Source organism: Xyrauchen texanus, chromosome 6 (genome assembly GCF_025860055.1).
Source record: "Xyrauchen texanus isolate HMW12.3.18 chromosome 6, RBS_HiC_50CHRs, whole genome shotgun sequence".
Classification (NCBI taxonomy): Eukaryota; Metazoa; Chordata; class Actinopteri; order Cypriniformes; family Catostomidae; genus Xyrauchen; species Xyrauchen texanus.
In genome coordinates, this window is record NC_068281.1 from 50,242,944 (window position 1) to 50,266,459 (window position 23,516).

A 23,516-nucleotide genomic window follows, 5' to 3' on the forward strand; every position below is an offset into this window, starting at 1 on the left:
GTCCTGTACTCTGGAGCGGGATTGATTTGGAGGTGGAGGGTCCATCATGGTCTGGGGCGGTGTCACAGCATCATCGGGCTGAGCTTGTTGTTATTGCAGGCAATCTCAATGCTGTGTGTTACAGGGAAGACACCCTCCCTCATGTGGTACCCTTCCTGCAGACTCATCCTGACATGACCCTCCAGCATGACAATGCCACCAGCCATACTGCACGTTCTGTGAGGGATTACCAGCAAGACAGGAATGTCAGTGTTTTGCCATGGCCAGCGAAGAGCCTGGATCTCAATCCCATTGAGCATGTCTGGGACCTGTTGAATCAGAGGGTTAGGGCTAGGGCCATTCCCCCCAGAAATGTCTGGGAACTTGCAAGTGCCTTGGTGGAAGAGTGGGGTAACTTCTCACATCAAGAACTGGCAAATCTGGTTTAGTCCATGAGGAGGAGATGCACTGCAGTGCTTAATGCAGCTGGTGGCCACACCAGATACTGACTTTTACTTTTGGCAACCTTTTGGCGGCACGAGGTGGACTATAGGAAATTAGGCAGGTGGTTGTAATGTGTCTGATCTGTGGGGCAAATCCTGCATTCCTACTATTTAATAATTATAGCTGAACAGTTGGTAGTAACGCATATAAGCTATTTAAAAATATATATTTTTGTTATTTCTTAAGCAATGTGTAAAAAAATAAATAATAGTATTAGAAGTTAATAGAATTTTTATATACACACAAATATCATGGTATTGGTTCCTTGTTGATAGTTTCAAGTGTAACGTTAGAGACCTTGTAAACATCAAATGGAACATGAATTTACATTTGAACTAAAAATACCCAAATGTAAAGAGGTGACGGCCCATTTCAGGAAACCCCCAAATCAAAATAATTGTTTTGTATGGAGGAACATTTGTTTAGATTTGCTGTGTGTTGTGAGTTCTGTTTCCCAGCACGCTCACACTGCAGCAGCCGCAGTGGAGTGGAGAGTGGAAGACACAAGACGACGACAAACATCTGCCAGAGGAGGTGAGGTAGACTGAGAACGTGGCTACTAATTCAGCACTTCCACGCACCAAATGACACAAACACACCTAGAGCCAATAGGTTTTAATTAAAGGAATGGTTCATTATTTCTTCACTCTTGTTAATGTTGTTCCAAACCCTGTTGTTGCTGTGTTGATTTAATGAATTCTGTAGCTCTTCTTCACACAAGGATGTAGTTCCAGTGACATTATCTCTGATCTCATTCTCCATCCCATGTATTTAAACTGGCATGCATTGCAGCATGTTTGACGTCAATGATGCAAAACAGCATTGGTTGGGGTCTGGGTATCTCAGCGAGTATTGATGCTGACTACCACCCTGGGGTTGTGAGTTCGAATCCAGGGTGTGCTGAGTGACTCCAGCAAGGTCTCCTTAGCAACCAAATTGGCCTGGTTGCTAGGGTGGGTAGAGTCACATGGGGTAACCTCCTCGTGGTGGTGATTAGTGGTTCTCGCTCTCAATGGGGCATGTGGTGAGTTGTGTGTGGATCGAGGAGGGTAGCATGAGCCTCCACATGCTGTGAGTTGCTGCGGTGTCATGCACAACGAGTCACGTGATAAGATGCGCGGATTGACCTTCTCAGAAGCGGAGGCAACTGAGAATTGTCGTCCACCACCTGGATTGAGGTGAGAAGCTGCGCCACTACGAGGACCTGCTAAGTAGTGGGAATTGAGCATTCTAAAATGGGAGAAAAAAAGGGGTTAAAATTAAAAACATAAAAAAAAAAAAATAATTAAACGCATTGGTTGTAATGAGTGTTGTATTCGATGACTTGTGCCATATTATACCATAGTCTGGTGGTACTGATCAAGAGTTTTGTAGATCTGATATTTATGTGTTTTACTGATTGACATAGAATGATGCAACCACTCAATCAATGGAAGGGCCGTCTTCACTGACTGTCGATATGGTGTCGGTGGCCACACAAACTAAAACCGGTAACTAGAAAAACAAGATGCTGTGATGGATTTAGTTTAGCAGTTTTACCGGTTTACCTTTTGGATTGCTCTGTCATGATTCTAGTCACGTTATGAACATCTCTATTTTCAGATTTGTCAATGACTGCAAAGTGCATCCCAACCCTTGGCCAGGTCTTCAACCGGGATCTGAATTCTGCCCAGAAAGAGGCAGTTAAACACATTCTGAGTGGAGACTGTCGCCCCACACCCTACATTCTGTTCGGCCCTCCTGGCACGGGCAAAACCATTACGCTCATAGAAGCTATACTGCAGGTACTCCAGAACTTAACTAGCTGGAAATCTGCTTGTCAGAGTGAGTTCTGGTTAGATAGGATTCTATTAAACCAGAAACTTTCAAAAATTCCACACATTTTGTGTTCATGTGGTGTGAGCTGGTGGATTTCTACTGTATCTGTATGCGTAGGTGCATCACCGGATCCCCTACAGTCGTGTGCTCGTGTGCACGCCCTCAAATAGCGCCGCTGACCTCATCTGCTTGCGCTTGCACGAGAGCGGATACCTGCATGCTGCCAGTCTGGCCCGTGTCAACGCCACCTGCAGGCCAGAGGAGGTGCTGTACTGTCTGTCATTGTAGCCGCTCACTTTCACTTACTAAAGATAATCATTTGATTTGCTGGTTTGATGAAATGTCCGAGAGTAAAAGCAAACAGCAGGTCTTTTATCAGGCTGTCGGAAAACAGATTGTTTACAAGGTGTTTGAGTTTGATAAGTGCTTTTTTTTTTATATCAGAAATGTGAACGTACTCGATGAACTTGAATCAATAATTAGATTTTCTAGTGATGCAGGTTGTGTAATGGCATAACGGTTCTCTTTAAAAGCTTGTGTTCTTATATGGCTGAGTAATGAGCACCTATTAGGGAATGTGGTGATGGAGGAAAAAATAAACAAATTGTTGCTTTTATCACTTTGTTTTAGAAAAAGTTTTAAAAGCTTTGTTTTTACTTCCGAGTGCTCTCGTAAATTCCTGCACTTGAATGCTCTGTGGACCGTCACATTTGCAATTTGCCAGTGCATTTTACATAAGAAAAGTGAGAAGATGCAGTGATTAGAATTACGCCAGTAGGTGGTGACAAGTGAGTGTTTTATGAGTGAGTCATTGAAATGAACACACCACGACCCACAGAATGTCTGGTGAAAATGCAAATGTAGCTTTTTGAGAGGGAGTGCCAATATTTCATCGGGGGAACGCATAAGTTAGAAAAAGATAATTGCCTGGTCCTTGAGTTATTACATAATGTAATTCATTACAACACCTAAGAGGCATTTGTAATGGTGATATTTGTGTTGTGTTGTGCAGTCCATGCAAGAGGAGTTGCGTCAGTATGCCAGAGCTGGAGAAGATATTCGAAATGCCAGTTTTCATCGTATTGTTGTCAGCACTTGTTCCAGCGCTGGAATGTTCTACCAGATCGGCCTGCGGTGAGATATCAACTATTCATGCTTTATTACGTTCATCAGACTGTCAGTTAAGTTCAAATCTGCAGCATTTTGAATATCAAATAAAATTAATGAATTACATGTTGATGTTGATATACTTCATGCTTTTATTCACAACTATACTTTATAAAATATTGCACATGTACAGTGGCCCCCCAAAATGTATTTGGACACTTAAAGGTGCTATATGTAATATTGACGACAAGCATTTGAAATGGTTACTGCAGTCCAAATTCAAAATATTGGTGAGTTGTCTGCCCCGCCCCAGACTCTGAGCTCATGTGGGTTGCCAGAATGTTGACATGCAAATTAGCCAACTCGGCATCTGTTTTAAAAGATATTTGGGCTTTAAGCTGTCTCCAACTTCCAAATGCATCTCCAGTATTTATCCTTGTTTTACTACACCTCTGGTCATGGTGGTTTTTAGACAGATGGTGAGGCTTTTTAGGTCGGGTGGAATCTGTTCTCGCTGATCCAGTTAGTTTGCTGGATTCCATGGCTGCAGCACGCAGTGTTGTTTGCCTGCAAACTTATTCAAATCTGGCAACCCGGCTGTGTCGAAATACTATTGGTGAGTGGGCGGGCCAAAACATAAATGGAAAGTCTGGCCCAGAATGGAAACTTCAAGTAGAATATACTGGCTGTAGCCTTGTTATCGGAGAAGCCAATATTTATACTTGGCTTATTTAAACTTTCCAAATTCACAAATGACATATTATGGTCATTTTATGATTTAGTACAGTAAAAATATTAAATATAGCACATTTTAAAGGAAATTCTCTCATCATTTACTGTTTTAAAGAATTTTTGGAAGAATATTTCAGCTATTTTGGTTCATATAATGCATGTGAATGGGTGCTGAAATTTTGAAACTCCAAAATCCACATAAGGGCAACATAAAAGTTCTCCATACAACTCCAGTGGTTAAATCTTGTTGATCTGTTTCTCACCCACACATATATCTTCTCATATATCATTTCTGAACATGGATTTAGCCACTGGAGTCGTATGGAGAACTTTTATGTTGCCCTTATGTGGATTTTGGAGTTAAAAAATGTTTGGCACCCATTCACATTGTTTGGACCTACAGAGCTGAGATATTCTTCTAAAAGTCTTCGATTGTGTTCAGCAGAAGAAAGTCATACACATCTGGGATGCCATGAGGGTGAGTAAATGATAAGAGAATTTTCATTTTTGGGTGAACTCCCTTAAATTCTCAAAAAAATATACTATATTTGTGGCATTAAATTAAAAAATATCAAACATGCAATGACCTAAGCAACTAGAGTCGATGTGATTTTTAGTGGAAGTATGAAGTCATTTCCCCTCAAGTTTAAACTAGACGAGTCACCACAGGTGTAATCAGTTAACTGTGAACTTGTTCCTCTAATGTTCAACAACCATAATGTGTCAATATTGTTTTATCATTTAAAACCCAACAAACGTCTTTTAGTGAAATGTTGAAAAGTGTGCATGTATTACAAGCCTTTCCACCATTTATTCTTTTGCAGGATATTAATTCTAGACCTCTACAAGTACATGTTCACTTGTTAAAATGGTCATTATTGATATCTGCAATGGAATTACTACTAGTGCTAATTCTTGATGTCAAAAATGATGTAATTACTGTGGAAAATACCCATTTGTGATTTTGGCAAAAAACATAATTATTGAAATCTGTAATTGCATTTTCAATAGTAGAATTTCATAATGATTTGTCATTCACTCCTGTTCAAAACACAATTACAGATCTCCAGACTAAATTTTATGCTAGTTGAAATTCCACTTTCACATATTAGAAATGTACAAGCCCAGCTCAATTTGAAATAAGACAATGAGAAACAGGAGATGTTAAACAGGCAATCATCTTACAGTTTTTGAAGGAGCCTTCAAATAAAGCCTAGTACTTAAAGAGCAGTGATGGGACGAGGCTTGCAAATAATCCAGCGCTTTGAGATCAATGTTTCCCAAAGACAAATTGGAAGGATTTTGGGCATTTCACCCTCGGTACACAAGAACGTTCATAAAGGGCAAGACCGAAAACCACTGAATGCTTAACTATGCAAAGGAGAAGCCATATATCAACAATGTTCAGAATCACTGCCAACTTAAAGTAGAACTGTGTTTTCACAGTGGGAACTCACGTCTGTGAGGGATATGTACAAATTGGAGCCTAATTTTCATCCAGACCATGTCAACTTTTTGGGGGTGTGTTACAATCATCAGATTTGAAATGATATTATAGAATATTTTCAAAATGACCATTAAATCCACAAGGTAAAACATGAAATAAATGGTTGTACTGCTTTCAATATAGCACAGGGTGAACCGCATTTACAAATCACAACTTTTTGGTTTTATCAGCATTTTGCAACATTCCCAAATATATTGAGGTTGTACTAGGTTTAGTTTTAGGTTTCAAAAATGATATTAATTGTCCATTCCTGATATCAGAAATAGAATTACTTATTTTTTACTAATTGAAAAGTATATTTATCACATCAAGAATGAAAGCGTTTTACTAATGTAGATATAGTTACTTACTGATATCAAGATTTGCATTTTAATGTGTGAAAATGTAATTGTAGTTCTCATTCTTCATGTTATTGAATGTCAAAAGGTCTTGCTATTTAAGTGCTTAAATGGCACATGCTTAGAATACAATTTTTTTTAATCTAATGCAACAATAGTTTAAAGGTCTAAATACTACTATGTGCCACTATTTAAGTACATGTGTATTTTCTGTTTTTTTTTAGTGTTGGTCATTTTACTCATGTGTTTCTGGATGAAGCTGGTCAGGCTACCGAACCTGAAACTCTGATTCCTCTGGGATTACTCTCAGAAGAAAGTGGGCAGGTAATACCCAACCATGTTTCTGTTCAAGGTATAATTCTCAAAAATGAAAATCCTTTTATCACAAAAGGAGATGTTAGGCAGAATATTTTTGCATGAACCAAATGTTACCTCTGTCCTTTTTGGAGCTTGAAAGTGTTGGACCCCATTGACTTGCACTGCTTTTAAATATTTACATTATATCACCATCAAAATATCTTCGCTTGCATTCCACTGTAGATTGTATTGGCTGGTGATCCGAAGCAGCTTGGGCCAGTGATGAAGTCCAAACTGGCGGCTGCGTTTGGACTGGGAGTTTCATTTCTTGAGAGACTGATGGGAACTCAACTGTACAGCTACAGTGAGCGAGGCTATAATCCATTAGTGGTGAGGAGACAAGATCGCCTTCAGTCCAGTCAATAAACCAAACCTGCTCTCCCCTTTGTTTCGTTACTTAAGGTCATCTATATGATGGTGTACTTAAGTTTGACAAAATTGACTTTCAGCAGATATGTGTGCATTTCAAATCTGCAGTTCCAGGAAAGTTCATGACTTCACAGAGCTTCACGAAATTGTCGAATCAAATGCTTTTTAGAACGAGAACATACCCTTCCCCCATATTCTCACCAGCGCAGATGATGGCTTCTCTGGGCACTTTGAAGAGAGCACGATCCATGCGTTGGTTGTTCCAAACAGAATTTCCTTTTAGGGCTGTTGAGCAAATGCTAAAATAACACACAGAATACATTTTCACATAGATCTTCTGAACACTCCCCTTGTCTGCCATCAGTGATTCTTTATTTCATTGTAAATGACTTGAGCGTAGCATCCCTTTTATCAACTACTGTTCTAAGCCAGAACATTCTGCAGGTGACAAAGCTGGTGTATAACTACCGATCCCACGAGGCTTTGCTGGAGTTGCCGTCGCGTCTGTTTTATGCCGGTGAGCTGTGTGTGCGCTCCCAGAGAGCTGTTGTGGACGCGCTATGCCACTGGAACAGACTTCCTACTAAAGGCTTCCCGCTGATCTTTCATGGAGTCCGAGTGAGTGCAGACTCGAGTGCCATGTATTTGCCTTCATGCCGTGTGTTTTTGTCTAATGTATTCTGTGGATTATCTGTGGAAGGGAACTGAGATGAGAGAGGGCAGTAATCCATCCTGGTTTAATCCTGCTGAGGCAGTGCAAGTGATGCTGTACTGTTGCCAGCTAGCAAAAAGACTGTACAACCCTATACCAGCCACAGACATCGGCATCATTGCCCCCTATAGAAAACAGGTAAGCCTTTGCACGTGGCACAGATGCAATTAAAGGACTGTTCTGGGTTCAATACAAGTTAAGCTTTGTGACATGATGTTAATAACCACAAACATACAATTTGACTTGTCCCTCCTTTAAAAAAGCAATAATCGAGGTTACAGTGAGACACTTTCAATGGAAGTCAATGTGACCAATTTTTGGAGAGTTTAAATGCAGAAATGTGAATCTTACAATTTTTATAAAAGCACTCATTAATTATTCTGGTAAAACTGAGATGTTTATTTCAACTGGTTTGTTGACATTACATCATCATGGTAATGAAGTTGTAAAATTGTCCATAACTTTACACAGATGCGGTTTGAATATGATTAAATCACCTACTCTCAATTTTTACGTCTTGTGGTGCAACTTTTGAAATGTTGAGCATTTTAAAGTCCAAAAATTGCCTCCATTGTGTCTCACTGTGACCCAGATAGTTTTTTTTTTTTTTTTTTTTTTAAGAAAAGGAGGGATGAGTCTGAATTCATTTTTGTGGTAATCAATATATTTCAACAAATGCTGTCAATTGAGCTTAACTTGTATTGAACCTGGAATATTCCTTTTAATGTGGAAATGTCAGATGAGTCTAGTTACTTTATTCATGCTTCCATTTACAAATAATGTATAAACCATATCTAGTACATATTTTTATGGCAATATGACCAAATATTTATATTACATTAATAGTATAACACAATATAGTTATTAGTGCAGGAAATCAACAAAAAACTGGTTGATATATTTGATAGGCAGGGGTGAAATTGGGATTTTAGAGGTTGGGCAACACTAAAATTGGAGTCACCATGTCTCATGCTCTTCGAGAAAACTGTGCTGCTCTTGAATATGCCTCCTTTGCCAGGGTCCGCAATGGACCAGAGTGAAGCAGAAAGCGTGACTCATTGAACTTTGAAGGTTTTCTTTAGCAAATAGATGCGCTACGCATAAAAACAGAAACCAGTGTTTTCAAAATGGAATGGATTCACTAGCAAGCTTTTAAATTTTTTACAAAATTCCAAAAGGTTTACAAATTGCTTTATAATAAATTGCATTGTGACACTTAAAAGACTCAAAATGAGAAAACAAACATTATGGAAGATGTGTTGACTCTATTCTAATTGTCTGCTTTGCGTTTAGCCCACTAACAAGTTCTTCCTCACCTTGACTCATTTGGGTCACATCTTGTTCCGTATTCTCACAATAATCCAGGTTTCAGTCTTTTGAGACTCACAAGATCTTTTGTGAAAGTGGTAGAAGCATTTAAGACAATCCACTGAGTCTCTGCATTTGCATCCATCCATCTGTCCATCTATGTTGTCAGGTGGAGAAGATCCGAGTGCTGCTGCACCGGGTGGGGCTGGCGGAGGTGAAGGTGGGCTCGGTGGAGGAGTTCCAGGGTCAGGAGTACCTTGTCGTCATCCTGTCTACGGTAACTAGTGAATTCTGTGAATTGTGGAAAAGGGTACATCCATCAATGTTTAGAGTTATGAGCAACTGGGATGTTTAATTGTAGCTTGCTGAGGTCAAAATTGTGCTCCATTTGTTTTGTGTCCTTTAGCAAGAAACGCTAGACACGTTGGCACTGATGCTATTTACCATCGAGTCTGATGCCTTTCTCAAATGGTGTTTTCATGGGTGTGGACTATGATCACTGTGAATGAGCGTTCATGTGTTGCATATTAACGAATGTTTGCGATTCTCTAATAAGAACCGATTTAACAAACAAATCTGGGATGTATGCAGAGTTCATGAATCCAGCAGAATGTTTTTGGGAAGGTCAATTTTTACCTGAAATTACTCCCAATTTACACAATTTGACAAAAGTTTCATGAATGAGGCCCATTGTATGTTCTTTGTAACTGTTTTTTGGCAGAAATAAAATTAACATATGCGAATGGGCTAAATTAGTATTTGCTATTTATATTTGTAATCAGTAATGCAGGCAAAACTGTACAGACCTGACTTGGGGTGACCATGCTTGCTCCTGGCCTAGATAGAATATCAAAAAATTTGCAATTACAGTGAGGGGAAAAAAGTATTTTATCCCCTGCTGATATAGTACGTTTGCCCACTGACAAACAAATGATCAGTCTATAATTTTAATGGTAGGTTAATTTGAACAGTGAGAGACAGAATAACAACAAAAAAATCCAGAAAAACACATGTCAAAAATGTTATAAATTGAATTGCATTTTAATGCGGGAAATAAGTATTCAACCCCTCTGCAAAACATGACTTGGTACTTGTGGTAAAACCCTTGTTGGCAATCACAGAGGTCAGACATCTTATAGTTGGCCACCAGGTTTGCACACATCTCAGGAGGGATTTTGTCCCACTTCTCTTTGCAGATCTTCTCCAAGTCATTAAGGTTTCGAGGCTGACGTTTGGCAACTCTAACCTTCAGCTCCCTCCACAGATTTTCAATGGGATTAAGGTCTGAAGACTGGCTAGGCCACTCCAGGACCTTAATGTGCTTCTTCTTGAGCCACATCTTTGTTGCCTTGGCCGTGTGTTTTGGGTCATTGTCATGCTAGAATACCCATCCATGACCCATTTTCAATACCCTGGCTGAGGGAAGGAGGTTCTCACCCAAGATTTGACGGTACATGGCCCCGTCCATCATCCCTTTTGATGCGGTGAAGTTGTCCTGTCCCCTTAGCAGAAAAACACCCCCAAAGCATAATGCTTCCACCTCAATGTTTGACGGTGGGGATGGTGTTCTTGGAGTCATAGGCAGCATTCCTCCTCCTCCAAACACGGCGAATTGATGCCAAAGAGCTAGATTTTGGTCTCATCTGACCACAACACTTCCACCCAGTTCTCCTCTGAATCATTCAGATGTTCATTGGCGAACTGCAGACGGGCCTGTACATGTGCTTTCTTGAGCAGGGGTACCTTGCGGGCGCTGCAGGATTTCAGTCCTTCATGGCGTAGTGTGTTACCAATTGTTTTCTTGGTGACTATGGTCCCAGCTGCCTTAAGATCATTGACAAGATCCTCCCGTGTAGTTCTGGGCTGATTCCTCACCGTTCTCGTGATCATTGCAACTCCACATCGTGAGATCCTGCATGGAGCCCCAGACCGAGGAAATTGACTTCTTTTGTGTTTCTTCCATTTGTGAATAATCGCATCGACTGTTGTCACCTTCTCACCAAGCTGCTTGGTGATGGTCTTGTAATCCATTCCAGCCTTGTGTAGATCTACAATCTTGTCCCTGACATCCTTGGACAGCTCTTTGGTCTTGGCCATGGTGGAGATTTTGGAATCTGATTGATTGATTGCTTCTGTGAACAGGTGTCTTTTATACAGGTAACAAACTGATATTAGGAGCACTCCCTTTAAGAGTCTCAGCTCGTTACCTGTATAAAGACACCTGGGAGCCAGAAATCTCTGATTGAGAGGGGGTCGAATAGTTATAAATTAAACCTTATTTAAATGGCATTTCTCAAAAACGAAGATAAAAGATTGACCAACAAAAATCAAGCAAAAAACGATCCATGAATTAAGGTGCATGATAAACATTTAAATCAGTACACCCCATACTAAGCTTGCCATGTTGTTCTATAGAAATGGTGGTCTTAAAAAGTGGGTTCAGTTATAGACAATTGATGTAGTTCTCACAGATGAAAAAACAGATTGTAAAATATTGCAGGTCCGTTCCAATGAGGCCTTGCTGAATGAAGATCTGCAAAACATCCTGGGATTTCTCTGCAACCCCAAACGTTTTAACGTTGCCATCACACGAGCCAAAGCGCTCCTCATCATTGTTGGAAACCCACATGTGCTGATCAAGGTGAGATTTAAGGCCCAATTTAGTTAAATATTTAAATAACTGAAAACTTCACCCCAAAATAAAAATGTTTCATTTTTAGTCACCCTTCTGTCATTCCAAACCTGAATCACTTTCTGCTGTGGAACAAAAATTACATTTAAAAAAATCCATATAATGGAACTGTATAAGGACAAGGGCTGTCAATGTCTAAAAAAAAAAAGCACCTAAATGTATCCTAATAGTAACCAGGTATGGAAAGAGTACTTAAAAAATGTAGTCTGAGTAGAGTAAAAGTACCTGTCCTGAAAACTACTCAAATAAGAGTAAAAGAGTAGCTCATTTGAAAGTACTCATTAGTAGTGAGTATTGAGTGCAGAGTTGCGAAAGCTATGCCCCTTTATAATAAAAAATGTATTTACATTTATTGACATGAATTTTGTGTTTCACACATTTTCCTGCTTCAGTTGTTGTGGTGATGATTCACATTGTTTCTAGATTATTGTGCAGAGTGATCAGATGCATTTTAAATAATTTCATTGGCCAAAACAAATGTACTTTATCACACATATAAATAGATTTTTTTGGTCCTGGCTCAAAATGACCAGCTAACATCATTTCACTAATCATATCAGCAGCACCTGAGAAAGTGTGAACGAGTACTAGTCAGGTGAAATCACTCTATCCTTATGAATGGATTATAAGAGCAGACAGATTGCTATAAAAGGAGGGAAGAAGTGCTTCCAATCATTGTGTTCTTGTTAGCAATGATTACCTCTAAAGAAAGATGTGCAGCCATCATCGCTTTGCATCAAAATGTCCTCACATGCAAGGAAATTGACTTCTGGAAAATCAATTGTCCGGAGAAGAAAAGGTAAATGCTACCATGAGTCATGTGTCGTGTCAACAGTGAAACCATCCTGAGACCATCCATGTGTGGGGTTTCTTTTCAGCCAAGAGAGTGGGACCTCTCACAATTCTGCACAAAAACACTGGCATGAATAAAGAATGGTATCAAAACGTCCTGCAATAGCAACTTCTCCCAACAATCCATGAGAAATTTGGTGATGATCCGTGCATTTTCCAGCATGATGGAGCACCATGTCACAAGGCAAGAGTGAAAATGAAGTGGCTCAAAGATCATTAAATTGACATTTTGGATGTGACCAGGGAACTTTTTGGATCTTTATTCCATAGAGAACCCTGTGGTCAATCCTCAAAAGGCGAGTGGACAAGCAGAAGCCCACAAGTTGCAACTCCGAGCACTAATAAGGTGAGAATGGATCTCCATCAGTCAAGATTTGACCCAGAAGCTGATGTCCAGCATGCCAGAGTGAATTGCAGAGGTTATGAAGAACAAGGGTCAACACTAAATATTGACTCTCTGCATATATTGAATGTTTTTGCCAATAAAAGCCTTTCAAACTTATGAAATAGTTATCATTGTTTTCCAGTATACCATAGAAACATGTGAAAAAATTATCTACAAACACTGAAGCAGCAAACTTTGCAAAGCACACAATTTATGTCACTGCCAATACTTTTGGCCACGGCTGCACACATACCATAATTTACATTCCCTACGTTTGCCAGAAAGAATAACAAATATAGGTATTTTATAGGTGTTTGTGACTGACAACTTTTAAATTAAATCACTTATCTATGATACTGTAAAATCTGATTTAATAAAATAAAAGGGCAACATGATTACAGAAACGATAAGTTATTTTCAATATAATGTATGAAACAATTACATTAAATTTAGTTTGTGCAGGGTCTAAATTTCGCTTATTTCTGAATGGGATTGTACTTTTTGTTCTAGATGTAAACGGAGGCTCAAAAGTTTATCATCAGTATCGAGGACATTGATACTGGACTCTCTCTTTTCTTTCTTTTCTTTCTTTCTTTCTTTTTCTTTTCAGATAAACATCAAGATTTTCTTGCCCAGCCTTATTGATAACATTACATGAATCTATCATATCAACCCAAAAATCTCATTCATAGAGAGTTCATTTACAGGCTACATTATAGACACAAACTAGTAAGAAGAAATATTAAATGCATCTCGATACGTTTCTTCAAATTAGAGGCAGGATTAATGCTGATATCTGGCTTGAGCAAGTTAAACTCACATGACACAAACAAGCAATTGGACTTTTTCCACTGTGAAAAGCCCTTCCAGGTGCAGCCGTGATGTTCAGCTGTAAACTGGCATTCTCCACATCCATTACAGTTGGCATCCGATCTACTGCTGCCGTTCTTTTATACATGTGATTTGATATGACGGGGTCACGAGACTCCCTAGTCAATCATGTTGATAATCAAAATAAAATCAGGACAGGGAAATATTGAACACAGATTGAGGGAAAATAGTGCAGTAAAAGTACAGTTACAGCACTTAAAATTTACTTGAGTAAAAGTATAAAAAATTTTAATTAAAAAGTACAATTTCTGTGGAAAAAATACTTAATTACAGTAATGTGAGTATTTGTAATTTATTACTTGGCTATTAGTCAAATCCTTCATATATTCAAGCTCCGAGTATCATATTACTCCAGGTTCTCCGCTCACTAAGAGTCGGCCAACACTGAGAGATCAATTGAGAGAGTTGCTAATTTGAGGCCAGTCTCGACAGCATCAAGTCAGTGAGTTGTTTACTTGAAAAGCTCTGCGACCAGATCAGTCTGAATCACAAGGTGCCTCAATCATTTTATTGAGGAAATTTATTTTTATAATTTAAGTCGTTTCATGAAGAATCGTTTCATCACGAATCAAACATCATTCATTTTTCCAAAATGAAAATACTTGAGCATTTTTGGTTGCCACCTGCAGTTTTTCACACTCAAATTTAAAAGACAACCATTCAGACGTACTGTGGACTAATTGCAAAAAAATGTATCTCATTCTTCAAAAACAACCCCCATTTGAAAAAAGGATTAAATAAATTAACAATATTATGATGAATAGAAACTAAAATTGTCCTAAATTTGTTAGCATGTAATTCTGGTTCTGTAAGTCTTTTGTTCCACTTGTTGGCAGCTAGTACTAGAACTTATCACCTTCCATCACAATATGCAGATCTGAAATGTAGGTGTTGCTCTAACGCATCTCAGCCCTCACAGATGTGCTGGTCCATAGATATTAAGTCTAATTTTCAGTTCATGAATCACCCCAATATTTTCGTCTAATATCTCGGCCTCTGAGTGGACTAGAAGCTCAATCTAGATCAGGGGTTCTCAACCTTTTGCAAGCTGGGCCCCCCCAAAGCTGGTTCACTGCAGTTGGGGCCCCAGTGCCCCCCGCCCCATGCTTTGTTGTTGTTGTTGGCAGTAGCACCAGACTTCTAATGTGAGCTTGCAGGCATTATTATTATGAGTAGTAGTAGGCCTATCATCATTACTAGGCTATAGCTATATAATTATATGAGGTTACATGCTTTATTGTTGTTGTTATCATCAGTAGGCCTATTATCATTACTAGGCTATTGCTATAATTGGGAATTGGCACCAGACCTCTGATATTAATTTATGCTTTATTATTGTTATTATTACTAGGCCTAATAGTAGGCATCATCTGCATTTTTTACAGAAGCTTGCTTGTAGGTGATGTTAATGTGAGACCTGAGCCTGCTTTGCCTTGCAAAGATCCTCAATTCTTGGCTCAATGTTTGATAAACATAGCCTCAAATCATCCTCGATTTGTGCACGATTGCGGTATTTCGTTTTGAGTGCAGTCATTTTTGAGAATCCTGCCTCACACAAATATGTCGACGCGAAAGGAAGGAGAATCTTCAAGGCGACGTCACAGAGTTCAGGGTATTCCTGCATCAATGCTGCCCAGAATGACGAAAGAGGGCAGGAGCTAAAGAGTTCCTTCAGTCTACTGTCACTCTTCAGCTCAATAAGCTGTTCCTGCATATCAATTGATAGCTCGTTTGCTGTGCACACAAACGGATCTCAAACCCATGCAAAAGAGCGATAATCCTCTTTAAAGTACGTCGCAAATTGTTTTCTCATTGCTGACAGGTGCTCAGACGCTGATTGAAATAGGGAGGAGAAATCGCGTGACGTGCCTGCATCAGTGATAAAGTCTGCAAGGCTGGGGAACATGTCGCAGTTCCCTCGACTTTTGTGTGAAGGCGTGCACTTTGTCTGCAAGGAGCAAAATATGAGTTTCGCGATATTTGAGTTTCAAAATATGAAAACAACTTCACCTCCTCTCGCAGCTCATACAACGTGGTAACACCCGCCCCCTGGAGAGCCAGCGAACTTCAGTGTGCAGAAGCAGCTGTTCGTGCCCTGACCCCATCTCCTGGCAGAGGACCCCAAACAAGCGAGAGTTTAGCGGCCGTGATTTTATGAGATTTATTATTTTCACGGATTGGTTCAGTACGGAGTCAAAGAGAACCGGCATTTTTTTAGCAGCTAGTGCTTCACGATGGACCATGCAATGTGTCCATTTCACAAGTGGAGCTACTTGCTGAACGCGAGCAGCTAGGCGACGCTCACGCCCCGTCATTGCCTGCGCACCATCCGTGCATAGGCCAACGCATCGGTCCCAAGCCAAACCATTTTCACGGATAAAAATATCAAGGACATTGAAAATGGCTTCTCCTGTAGTGTGCGACTGACATAGGTGAGGAGCTGTGCCTGCCCAGCAATATCAGTGGATTCGTCCAGCTGCAGCGCGTAGTAAGGACGAATAGTGATGTCTTAAGAGAAAAATATCAGCATAATCTAATGTCAGGAATGAATTATTTTATTTTCATCACATGCAGTTATTTTTTTACTTTTTTTCAGGATTCCCTCTGAAGAAACCTAAACACCTCTGTGCCTCCCTAAAGGACTTTTTTTTTTTTTTTACGAACTCTATCAGTTGCTCTCTGATATCATTGGACATGTCTACAATTCTCCTAGCGACTGTGTCATTGGACAGTGGTACTGCACCGAGTTTGGCTGCTGCACTATCGCCTATCATTATTCTGCACGTCTTGCGCTGCCGGCAAAATGAGTCTCGGCGATTGTATGCGGTTTACCCAGTTTACCGATCCTTTTGGCCACTACATACGATGCCTCCAAACACTGTTTAGACACAGTGCTGTGCACTGAAATGGTTGCTTGTTGCTGATGGAGGCCATCAAGCTTTCTTTTAAAATATTCAGCTGGTTTATTTTTAATGCCAGCATGCTTTGTTTCGAGGTGCCTTTTTAATTTGCAGGGCTGCATACTGTCGTTTGCCAGCACCTCGGCACACACGACACACTGAGGTCTCAGATCAGCCGTGACTGTAAACCCAAATTGCAGGTATGCTTCATCGTACCTTCGAAGCTTTTTTGCAGCTGGTGGTGCGTCGGTTGGCTTGTTGGTCCTCACAAGAAATTTCTCCATTTTGATGTGTTTTCAATAAAGTTTAGGCAATATGTAACTGTGTGTGTGGTGTATGTTGAGAGACGTATCAGGGGCTAATCAGTCGAGACTTAGGCACAATCTTTAATTAAACAAACAAAATAATTATTTTGCAGACAATTAAGATTTTATTTTAATACTTAACGATTGTAGTCCTCGTCAGTGTGTGTGTGTGTGTGTGTGTGTGTGTGTGTGTGTGTGTGTGTGTGCGTGTGTGTGTGTCTTAGTGTGGGTAGTTTTAGCTAAGTGTAGCTACTGCCTAGCAGTTAAAAAAAAAAATACTGGCTAGGGCTGAGATTTGATCTAATCTTAAAAAAGAATGTTTGTGGGTTTAGTCCTTAAAAAGAATGGTTTTTTTTTTAGTAAAGGCCTATGTAAATCGAGATTGATAAGACTAGCGAGAGCTGGCACACGCGAACTTGGCAAGAGACTAGACTAGAGTGAATGGAAAGCTATGTCGTGAGTCAATTTAAATGCAGTGATTTATTTTTGTGTGAGAGTGAGTGAACATTTACATTTATACCCCGCTCTAAGCCAGGGCGGGAACAGCGGCGGCCATGCGCATGCGCGATTCATTTGCAGCCTGGGCGCGGAGGGGTGTGTGTCTCCTCTCTGCTCTGACTGCTGCGCGAGGCTACTGAGAGACTGACCGCCTGTGAGTGCTTTTGGACGGGAGAGGGGCTCACGGCAGGACCTGCTGTTCGTAGGCCTAACTGCAGAGTGATTCGTGCTTTCGAGTCTCCAAACACCACAAAAGTCTCCAAAAACACCAGTAAAAGTCGCTGGATTTGTCGCTTTTGACAAAAAAAAGTGAAAAACAAAACTTGGAGATATTGCTGTTACAACAATGTATTGTTATTTATTTAGCATAGCACATCTCACAGCAATACTCAATCGTGTTTTGAATGATTCAGTGTTGTGAACGAATCGGTTGAGTCAAAGATTCAATGACCCATTTACAAACATCTGTCTCATTCTTGATGAATCGGCCGTTTGAACGAATCGTTTGAATGAACGACTCAATGACTCGCTTAATGAAACCGCTTATGCTTATCACCTGGATTTGCGCTCACTATCCACAAACTGATTTTTTTAAATCAGTCCAAACACATTTTAATTTTTATTCAGGAGTTATGTATATCCAAAACTATAACTTTTTATGACAGTAGTTTAGTGATTAAAAAAATGTGCTCAAAAAACTTTTTTTTCCAGTTTTTTTTCCCCTTCCATTGTAGCCTACTCGTGCCCCCCTGGTTGAGAACCACTGATCTAGATCATCCCCTTTGCAATAATATGTATACAATACATTTTTATGATCAGTTTTCAATAACATGTTTTTCCAATGGTTTCTTTAGCATGCTTTTACTTCTGGACTGCATATTTTGTTCTAGACATCCAAGATATAAAATTATTCACAGAAAGCTCAGACAAATAATAATTGCTCATTTTGTAGAAAACTGCCTTAGGTAAGCGCAGATATATAGATTGTAGCTTTTTTGGGCTTACAACAGCAGTGATCCTATCTTCCTAAAACATAATGATAAATCAGCCTTACAACCCTTGTTGGATTGTCTACTAGAGTTTAAGCTATGGCTTGCAAATAACTTCTTGAATCTAAATGAAGGTAAAACAGAATTGATTTTATTTGGGCCCAAGGAAAATTGTGCTGCTGACCTCGACCTAGGTTCTCTTGCCCCATATAAAACACAAAGCACCAGAAACCTGGGTGTACAATTTGATAACAATTTTAAATTTGATAAAAAATTAGAGTGGTTGTAAAGTCATGCTTTTATCATCTTCGCCTTCTCACAAAAGTAAAACCTTTTTTATCTACATGCAACTTTCAAACTGTGATTCATGCTTTGGTAACAACTCGTTTATTAGATTATTGTGACTCGCTTTACTACGGTGTCTCAGTCTTCACTCTCTCATCTACAGCTGGTACAGAATGCTGCTGCCAGACTTATCACGGGGACTCGCAAGTACGAGTCAGTTACACCTATTCGAATTGCTTTGCATTGGCTTCCTGTCAAGTACAGAATTGACTTCAAAATTGTACTCTTTGTTTACAAAGCACTACATAATTTGGCCCACAAGTATCTGTCAAACTTGCTTCAGCCATATATTATTCCTTCTAGAACTCTGAGATCTTTAGATTTTGGTTTACTCTCTTTGCCTAGAGAGTCACTGGACCGAAACTATGAAATAGTCTACCTCTATATATAAGATTAGCTCCCTCAATTTCAACTTAAGTCTTCTCTGAAGACATATATTTTGCTCTTTAGCTTTCAATATTCTTTAAATATTGTGACTGGTTTTATCTTTTTTTTTATTTTATTTCCTGTAATAACCATTTTACCTTGTACAGCACTTTGGTCAACCATGGTCGTTTTTAAATGTGCTTTATAAATAAAGATTGATTGATTGTGATCCGCATATAAAAGAGACGTTTGTATTTGATGTCTTACAGAAATTTTACTTTGTGATTCCTTAGAAAAAAACATATTAAACTGTGGTATTAGGGCAACAAAAAAACTATAGTTGTATTCCTGAGAATGAGAGCTTTCATTTGATATATGACCTCCCTAGTTAAGCCTATTTACCCATTTAAAGGTATAGTTCACCCAAAATGAAAATGTTCTCATTATTCACTTCCCCTGATGTATGACTGTCTTTCTTCAGCAGAACACAAATGAAGATTTTTAGAAGAATATTGGTCTCTGTCAGGTCCTTATTATCAAAGTAAACTGGTGCCAGCACTTTGACGGTCCAAAAGTCACATTTAGGCAGCATAAAAGTAATCCACACGACTCGATCGATGAATGTCTTCTGAAGCGAATCGATACGTTTATGTAAGAAACAAGTCGATATTTAAAATGTTTTTAACATTAAATTGGCGCTTCCATCCAGGGCTCTGATGCTGTTTGCAATGGCCGAACTCTCACGTGACATTCGTTCTTCTATTGTAAATAAGAGCTGCTTTCGAATTCTCATGTGAACTCACTGACGATCTATGTTCTTCTAAAAGTCGTTATTTGTGTTTTGCTGAAGAAAGTTAAGTGCATAATGAGAGGATTTACATTTTTGGGTGAAATAATCCTTTTAAGTGCTATTTGAAAGACTTTATATATTCTTATTAATATTTCTTCCACATGACCTCAAGGTGGTGCTTATTTATGATGAGGATGATTTCAGGTCTTATTTTTTTATTTATTATAACAAATTCAGAAATGGTGTTTATATGAAAAGTTCAGAATCTAAGTGACATACGCCTGACTTATGTATCTGGGGACTTTAATGTTTTAAGCATAAACTTATTTGGCGATGTAATTGGACCATGGAGTCAAAAAGGTTGAGAACTAGGGATGTCCCGAGACTGGTATCGGAATCCGGTCCGATACTGTGCCTATGCTTTTTACTCGTAAAAAAAAAAAATGCTCAAATACCAAAAACCAAATAACATCTGATGTACGAATGTCATTGCCTAAGCATTCAGCTTCAAAGTGGATTTGTGAAGCCAGCAGGTCTCGTCAAAAATACACAACTGAAAGGATTTCACTTTCAAAATAAAAGCTTCTGCCAAAATAAAAGTGCCATTTAATGCCATTTTGTTTTTAATAACAAAGGTAGATCACTACTGTGTAGTTATGGAATATTCACTATAATACTACTACTACTACTAATAATAATAAATCAATAGTAATTGTATTATTATTATTAAAGCTCATTATTTATCTTGCATCTGTGATGGTCTGTTATGCAACACCTTTTTGACAAAAAGAACTCCCATTTTGGATTGTGCTGTGATGTTCAGTATAAAAGCACTTAAATTGAAAAAATAATATAATATGTTGAAAATGAATTGTTCTATTTTCATTTGATTTAAAGTTTTAATGAGTTCATTTATTTATTGATAACATGTAAATAAACTTGTTGAATTGGGATTTCAGGAAAACAAAAAACTGTATCATGAGTACTGTTATTTTAGCACCAGACCTGGTCAAGAGTGCATGATGACTGCTGGCCTACATAGTTAGAAAAGAGTGTGTGTGTGTGTGTGTGTGTGTGTGTGTGTGTGTGTACAGGACCCATGTTTCAGTGCCTTACTGCAGTACTCTCATGATAACAGAGCGTTCCTGGGTTGTGACCCTCCCGTGAGTCTACATGCCACTCGAAGGTTTGTCTCTTTATAATGAACTGAACATGAATTCATAATGTTCTATAAATAGTGATGTCTTTAGATTATGCTGATATTTTTCTCTTATGTCAGGAATGAATTATTTTATTTTCGTCACATGCAGTTATTTTTTTATTTTTTTTTCAGGATTCCCTCTGAAGAAACCTAAACACCTCTGTGCCTCCCTAAAATCTTGTGATTTAATAAGTACCTCATACATATGCTCTTGTATTGTGATTTGTAATTACTTCATATGCTCTTTAATAAATAAAACTCATCTCGCCACAATCTTGTGGTTATTAACCTCCTCCATACCTCACAGTACACGCAGTGTTGGGATAATCATAAAGGGCTACATTATATAATCACAGAAATGTGTTTCTGGTTGCTGCATTGGCTTACATGTGAGTGACATGCAAACCAGAGGTCAAACCTTCACATGCGCTCTCGAATGCTGTTGGCTCGCATTTAAGTCAGTCTTTAAAAGCCCAACAAAGCAACATAAATGGAATTTGCATGTTTGCAAATGTACAAAGACACTTTATAAATAGTTAAGACACCATAACCGTTTTCACCTCATGGCAGGTCTTAATTTTGCAGTAGGGGTTTAATCTCTTACTGGGTTGCTGGAGCCACCACTTGTGGATCATGTGACCTGCCACCAACCACTGGCAGCTGGGGAGACGACAGTGGCCGCTTAAGACCTGCCAGTCCATACTGGCAGGAGGCAGCCAGCTGTTGGCAGGTCACGTGACCAGCCGCTTTGGCAAATGGCAGGATCCATTGACAACTGTCAGATTTATGAAGATTTTTAATCTCATAAATCTATTTACAAAGCTCAGAATTTTGCTCCCTTCTGTCACTATGGAATTATAATCATTTATTCTCATGGATCCAATCTTATGCATTAACAATATTTTACAGAACATACTTGCCATAAAAGCGGTCAAATGACCGTAAGCTGTTGAATGACAGTAGGCTAGGATCAATAGAAAACTATTAGCCTACTGGTTGGTTAAGTTCAGTCAGCCGATATTGCTTTAATTGGCTTTTTCAGAATTTTTCATTCCTCTTTCTGCTCTCACTAAAAGGAATTACCTAAATGTTTTCCTATGGCTATATTCTTATGTATTAAAGCCTTTTTGTACCATGGTATTTTTATTGAACACTTCTGAATACTCAGGACAGCGTAAACTACAAAATATATGCTTTTAACACACCCCATCCCAAACTCTCACTCCCCTTCCCACCTAACCCAACCATATTGGCCATAATTATGGAAAAAAAATTCCCCATTTTGGAATTCCCAAGTCCTCGTGGTGGCATAGCGCCACTCCTCAATCCGGGTGGTGGAGGACGAATCTCAGTTCTTAGCCCATCAATCCGCGCATCTTATCATGTGACTTGTTGAGCACATTACTGTGGAGACCTAGCGTGTGTGGAGGCATCTTTTAGCAACAGAGTCGCACGCTTGTCTCAGTGTAAGTGGGAGCATGCCTCATTCTAGTGATTACTCATATACAGACCGAAGTAATGGGGCCAGCTTGGAGTAAAATACTGGAGTAAATTCGTATGAGGAATAGGATTTGAATGTTGTTTATTTCCACTGGGTCAGACGTTAGCATTCCACAAGACTTTACAATCAGATTTATAAAATGATTAGCAGTTTGGTGAGAGAGTAGCCGACAAAGCTTGTCACCATGCTTGTAGTAATTACCACATGAGCAAAGCAAAAGACGCTCTGCTTCCTCTGTACAAAGAAGTAAGTTTGGAGCAGAAGAAATGGAAATAAACCTTGTGTAATTGTCAGCTTTACGCTAAGCTAAAATGCTATTTCTAGCCATTATACATGCACATGTTACCAGACACGATCATATTTTATCAAGAAAATTCACGTTGGATCATACATTTTTTTTTTTTTCTAGTAAAACCTTTTGATATTGGAGCAAAAATCACATTCTTGATCATTTTTGTATTGTTTTCCTGTAAAAATATCTAAAAATCCTTAAAACAAGATCAATTTGATTAATCTTGTTTTAGGAACACTGCATAAGATATTTGGTGTTTCAGAGAATGTATTTTTAACATGTGTCTTCTGTCTTACTGTACTGACAGTTTTTATAGTCCAAACAAGTGAAAAAAAATCTACCAGTGCTGAAGAAGTAATCCAAAGTATTTAGATTACATTGGAGTAATCTAATGGAATACACTACAAATGATATTTTATAGCATGTATCTGCAGGGGAGTACATTTCAAAAGTAACCCTCCCAACACTGATTTGGTAGCTTTGAATTGTCCCATTCATTTTAGTAAATAGTTTTGTTCGGATGAATCATATACTGCAAATGAACCAGTTCAAGGAAATGATTCACTTCAGCTGTCTTTTTTTTTTTTTTTAAAGTAAAATATTTATGTAATTGCTATTATAACACTTTCATTTATTTTTTTACAAAAAGTAGGTTTTTATTTTTTGGGTTTTAGCCTATATACATTATTGTTCAGTTTAGTACACTCAAAAACATGATTTTGTAGAATGCTAAAAAAAAATCTGCATGCCAATAATTGTTGAGGACCAGAACCTGAAA

The 23,516-nt window shown here is 38.8% G+C and overlaps 1 protein-coding gene across 1 annotated transcript in view; it reads left to right on the forward strand.

The window, feature by feature from the left end:
• Positions 1–21,215, forward strand: part of mov10l1 (Mov10 like RISC complex RNA helicase 1) — a 45,995-nt gene extending 24,780 nt beyond the window's left edge. The window contains exons 14-26 of the mRNA XM_052129409.1: positions 929–1,017; positions 1,892–1,973; positions 2,086–2,267; positions 2,419–2,565; positions 3,314–3,435; positions 6,210–6,309; positions 6,526–6,672; positions 7,156–7,329; positions 7,412–7,561; positions 8,901–9,008; positions 11,232–11,372; positions 20,839–20,930; positions 21,078–21,215. Of these exons, the coding sequence (XP_051985369.1) occupies positions 929–1,017; positions 1,892–1,973; positions 2,086–2,267; positions 2,419–2,565; positions 3,314–3,435; positions 6,210–6,309; positions 6,526–6,672; positions 7,156–7,329; positions 7,412–7,561; positions 8,901–9,008; positions 11,232–11,372; positions 20,839–20,930; positions 21,078–21,099 (1,556 nt within the window). The 3' untranslated portion in view covers positions 21,100–21,215. The remainder of the gene's footprint in view (positions 1–928; positions 1,018–1,891; positions 1,974–2,085; positions 2,268–2,418; positions 2,566–3,313; positions 3,436–6,209; positions 6,310–6,525; positions 6,673–7,155; positions 7,330–7,411; positions 7,562–8,900; positions 9,009–11,231; positions 11,373–20,838; positions 20,931–21,077) is intronic.
• Positions 21,216–23,516: the final 2,301 nt, after the last annotated feature.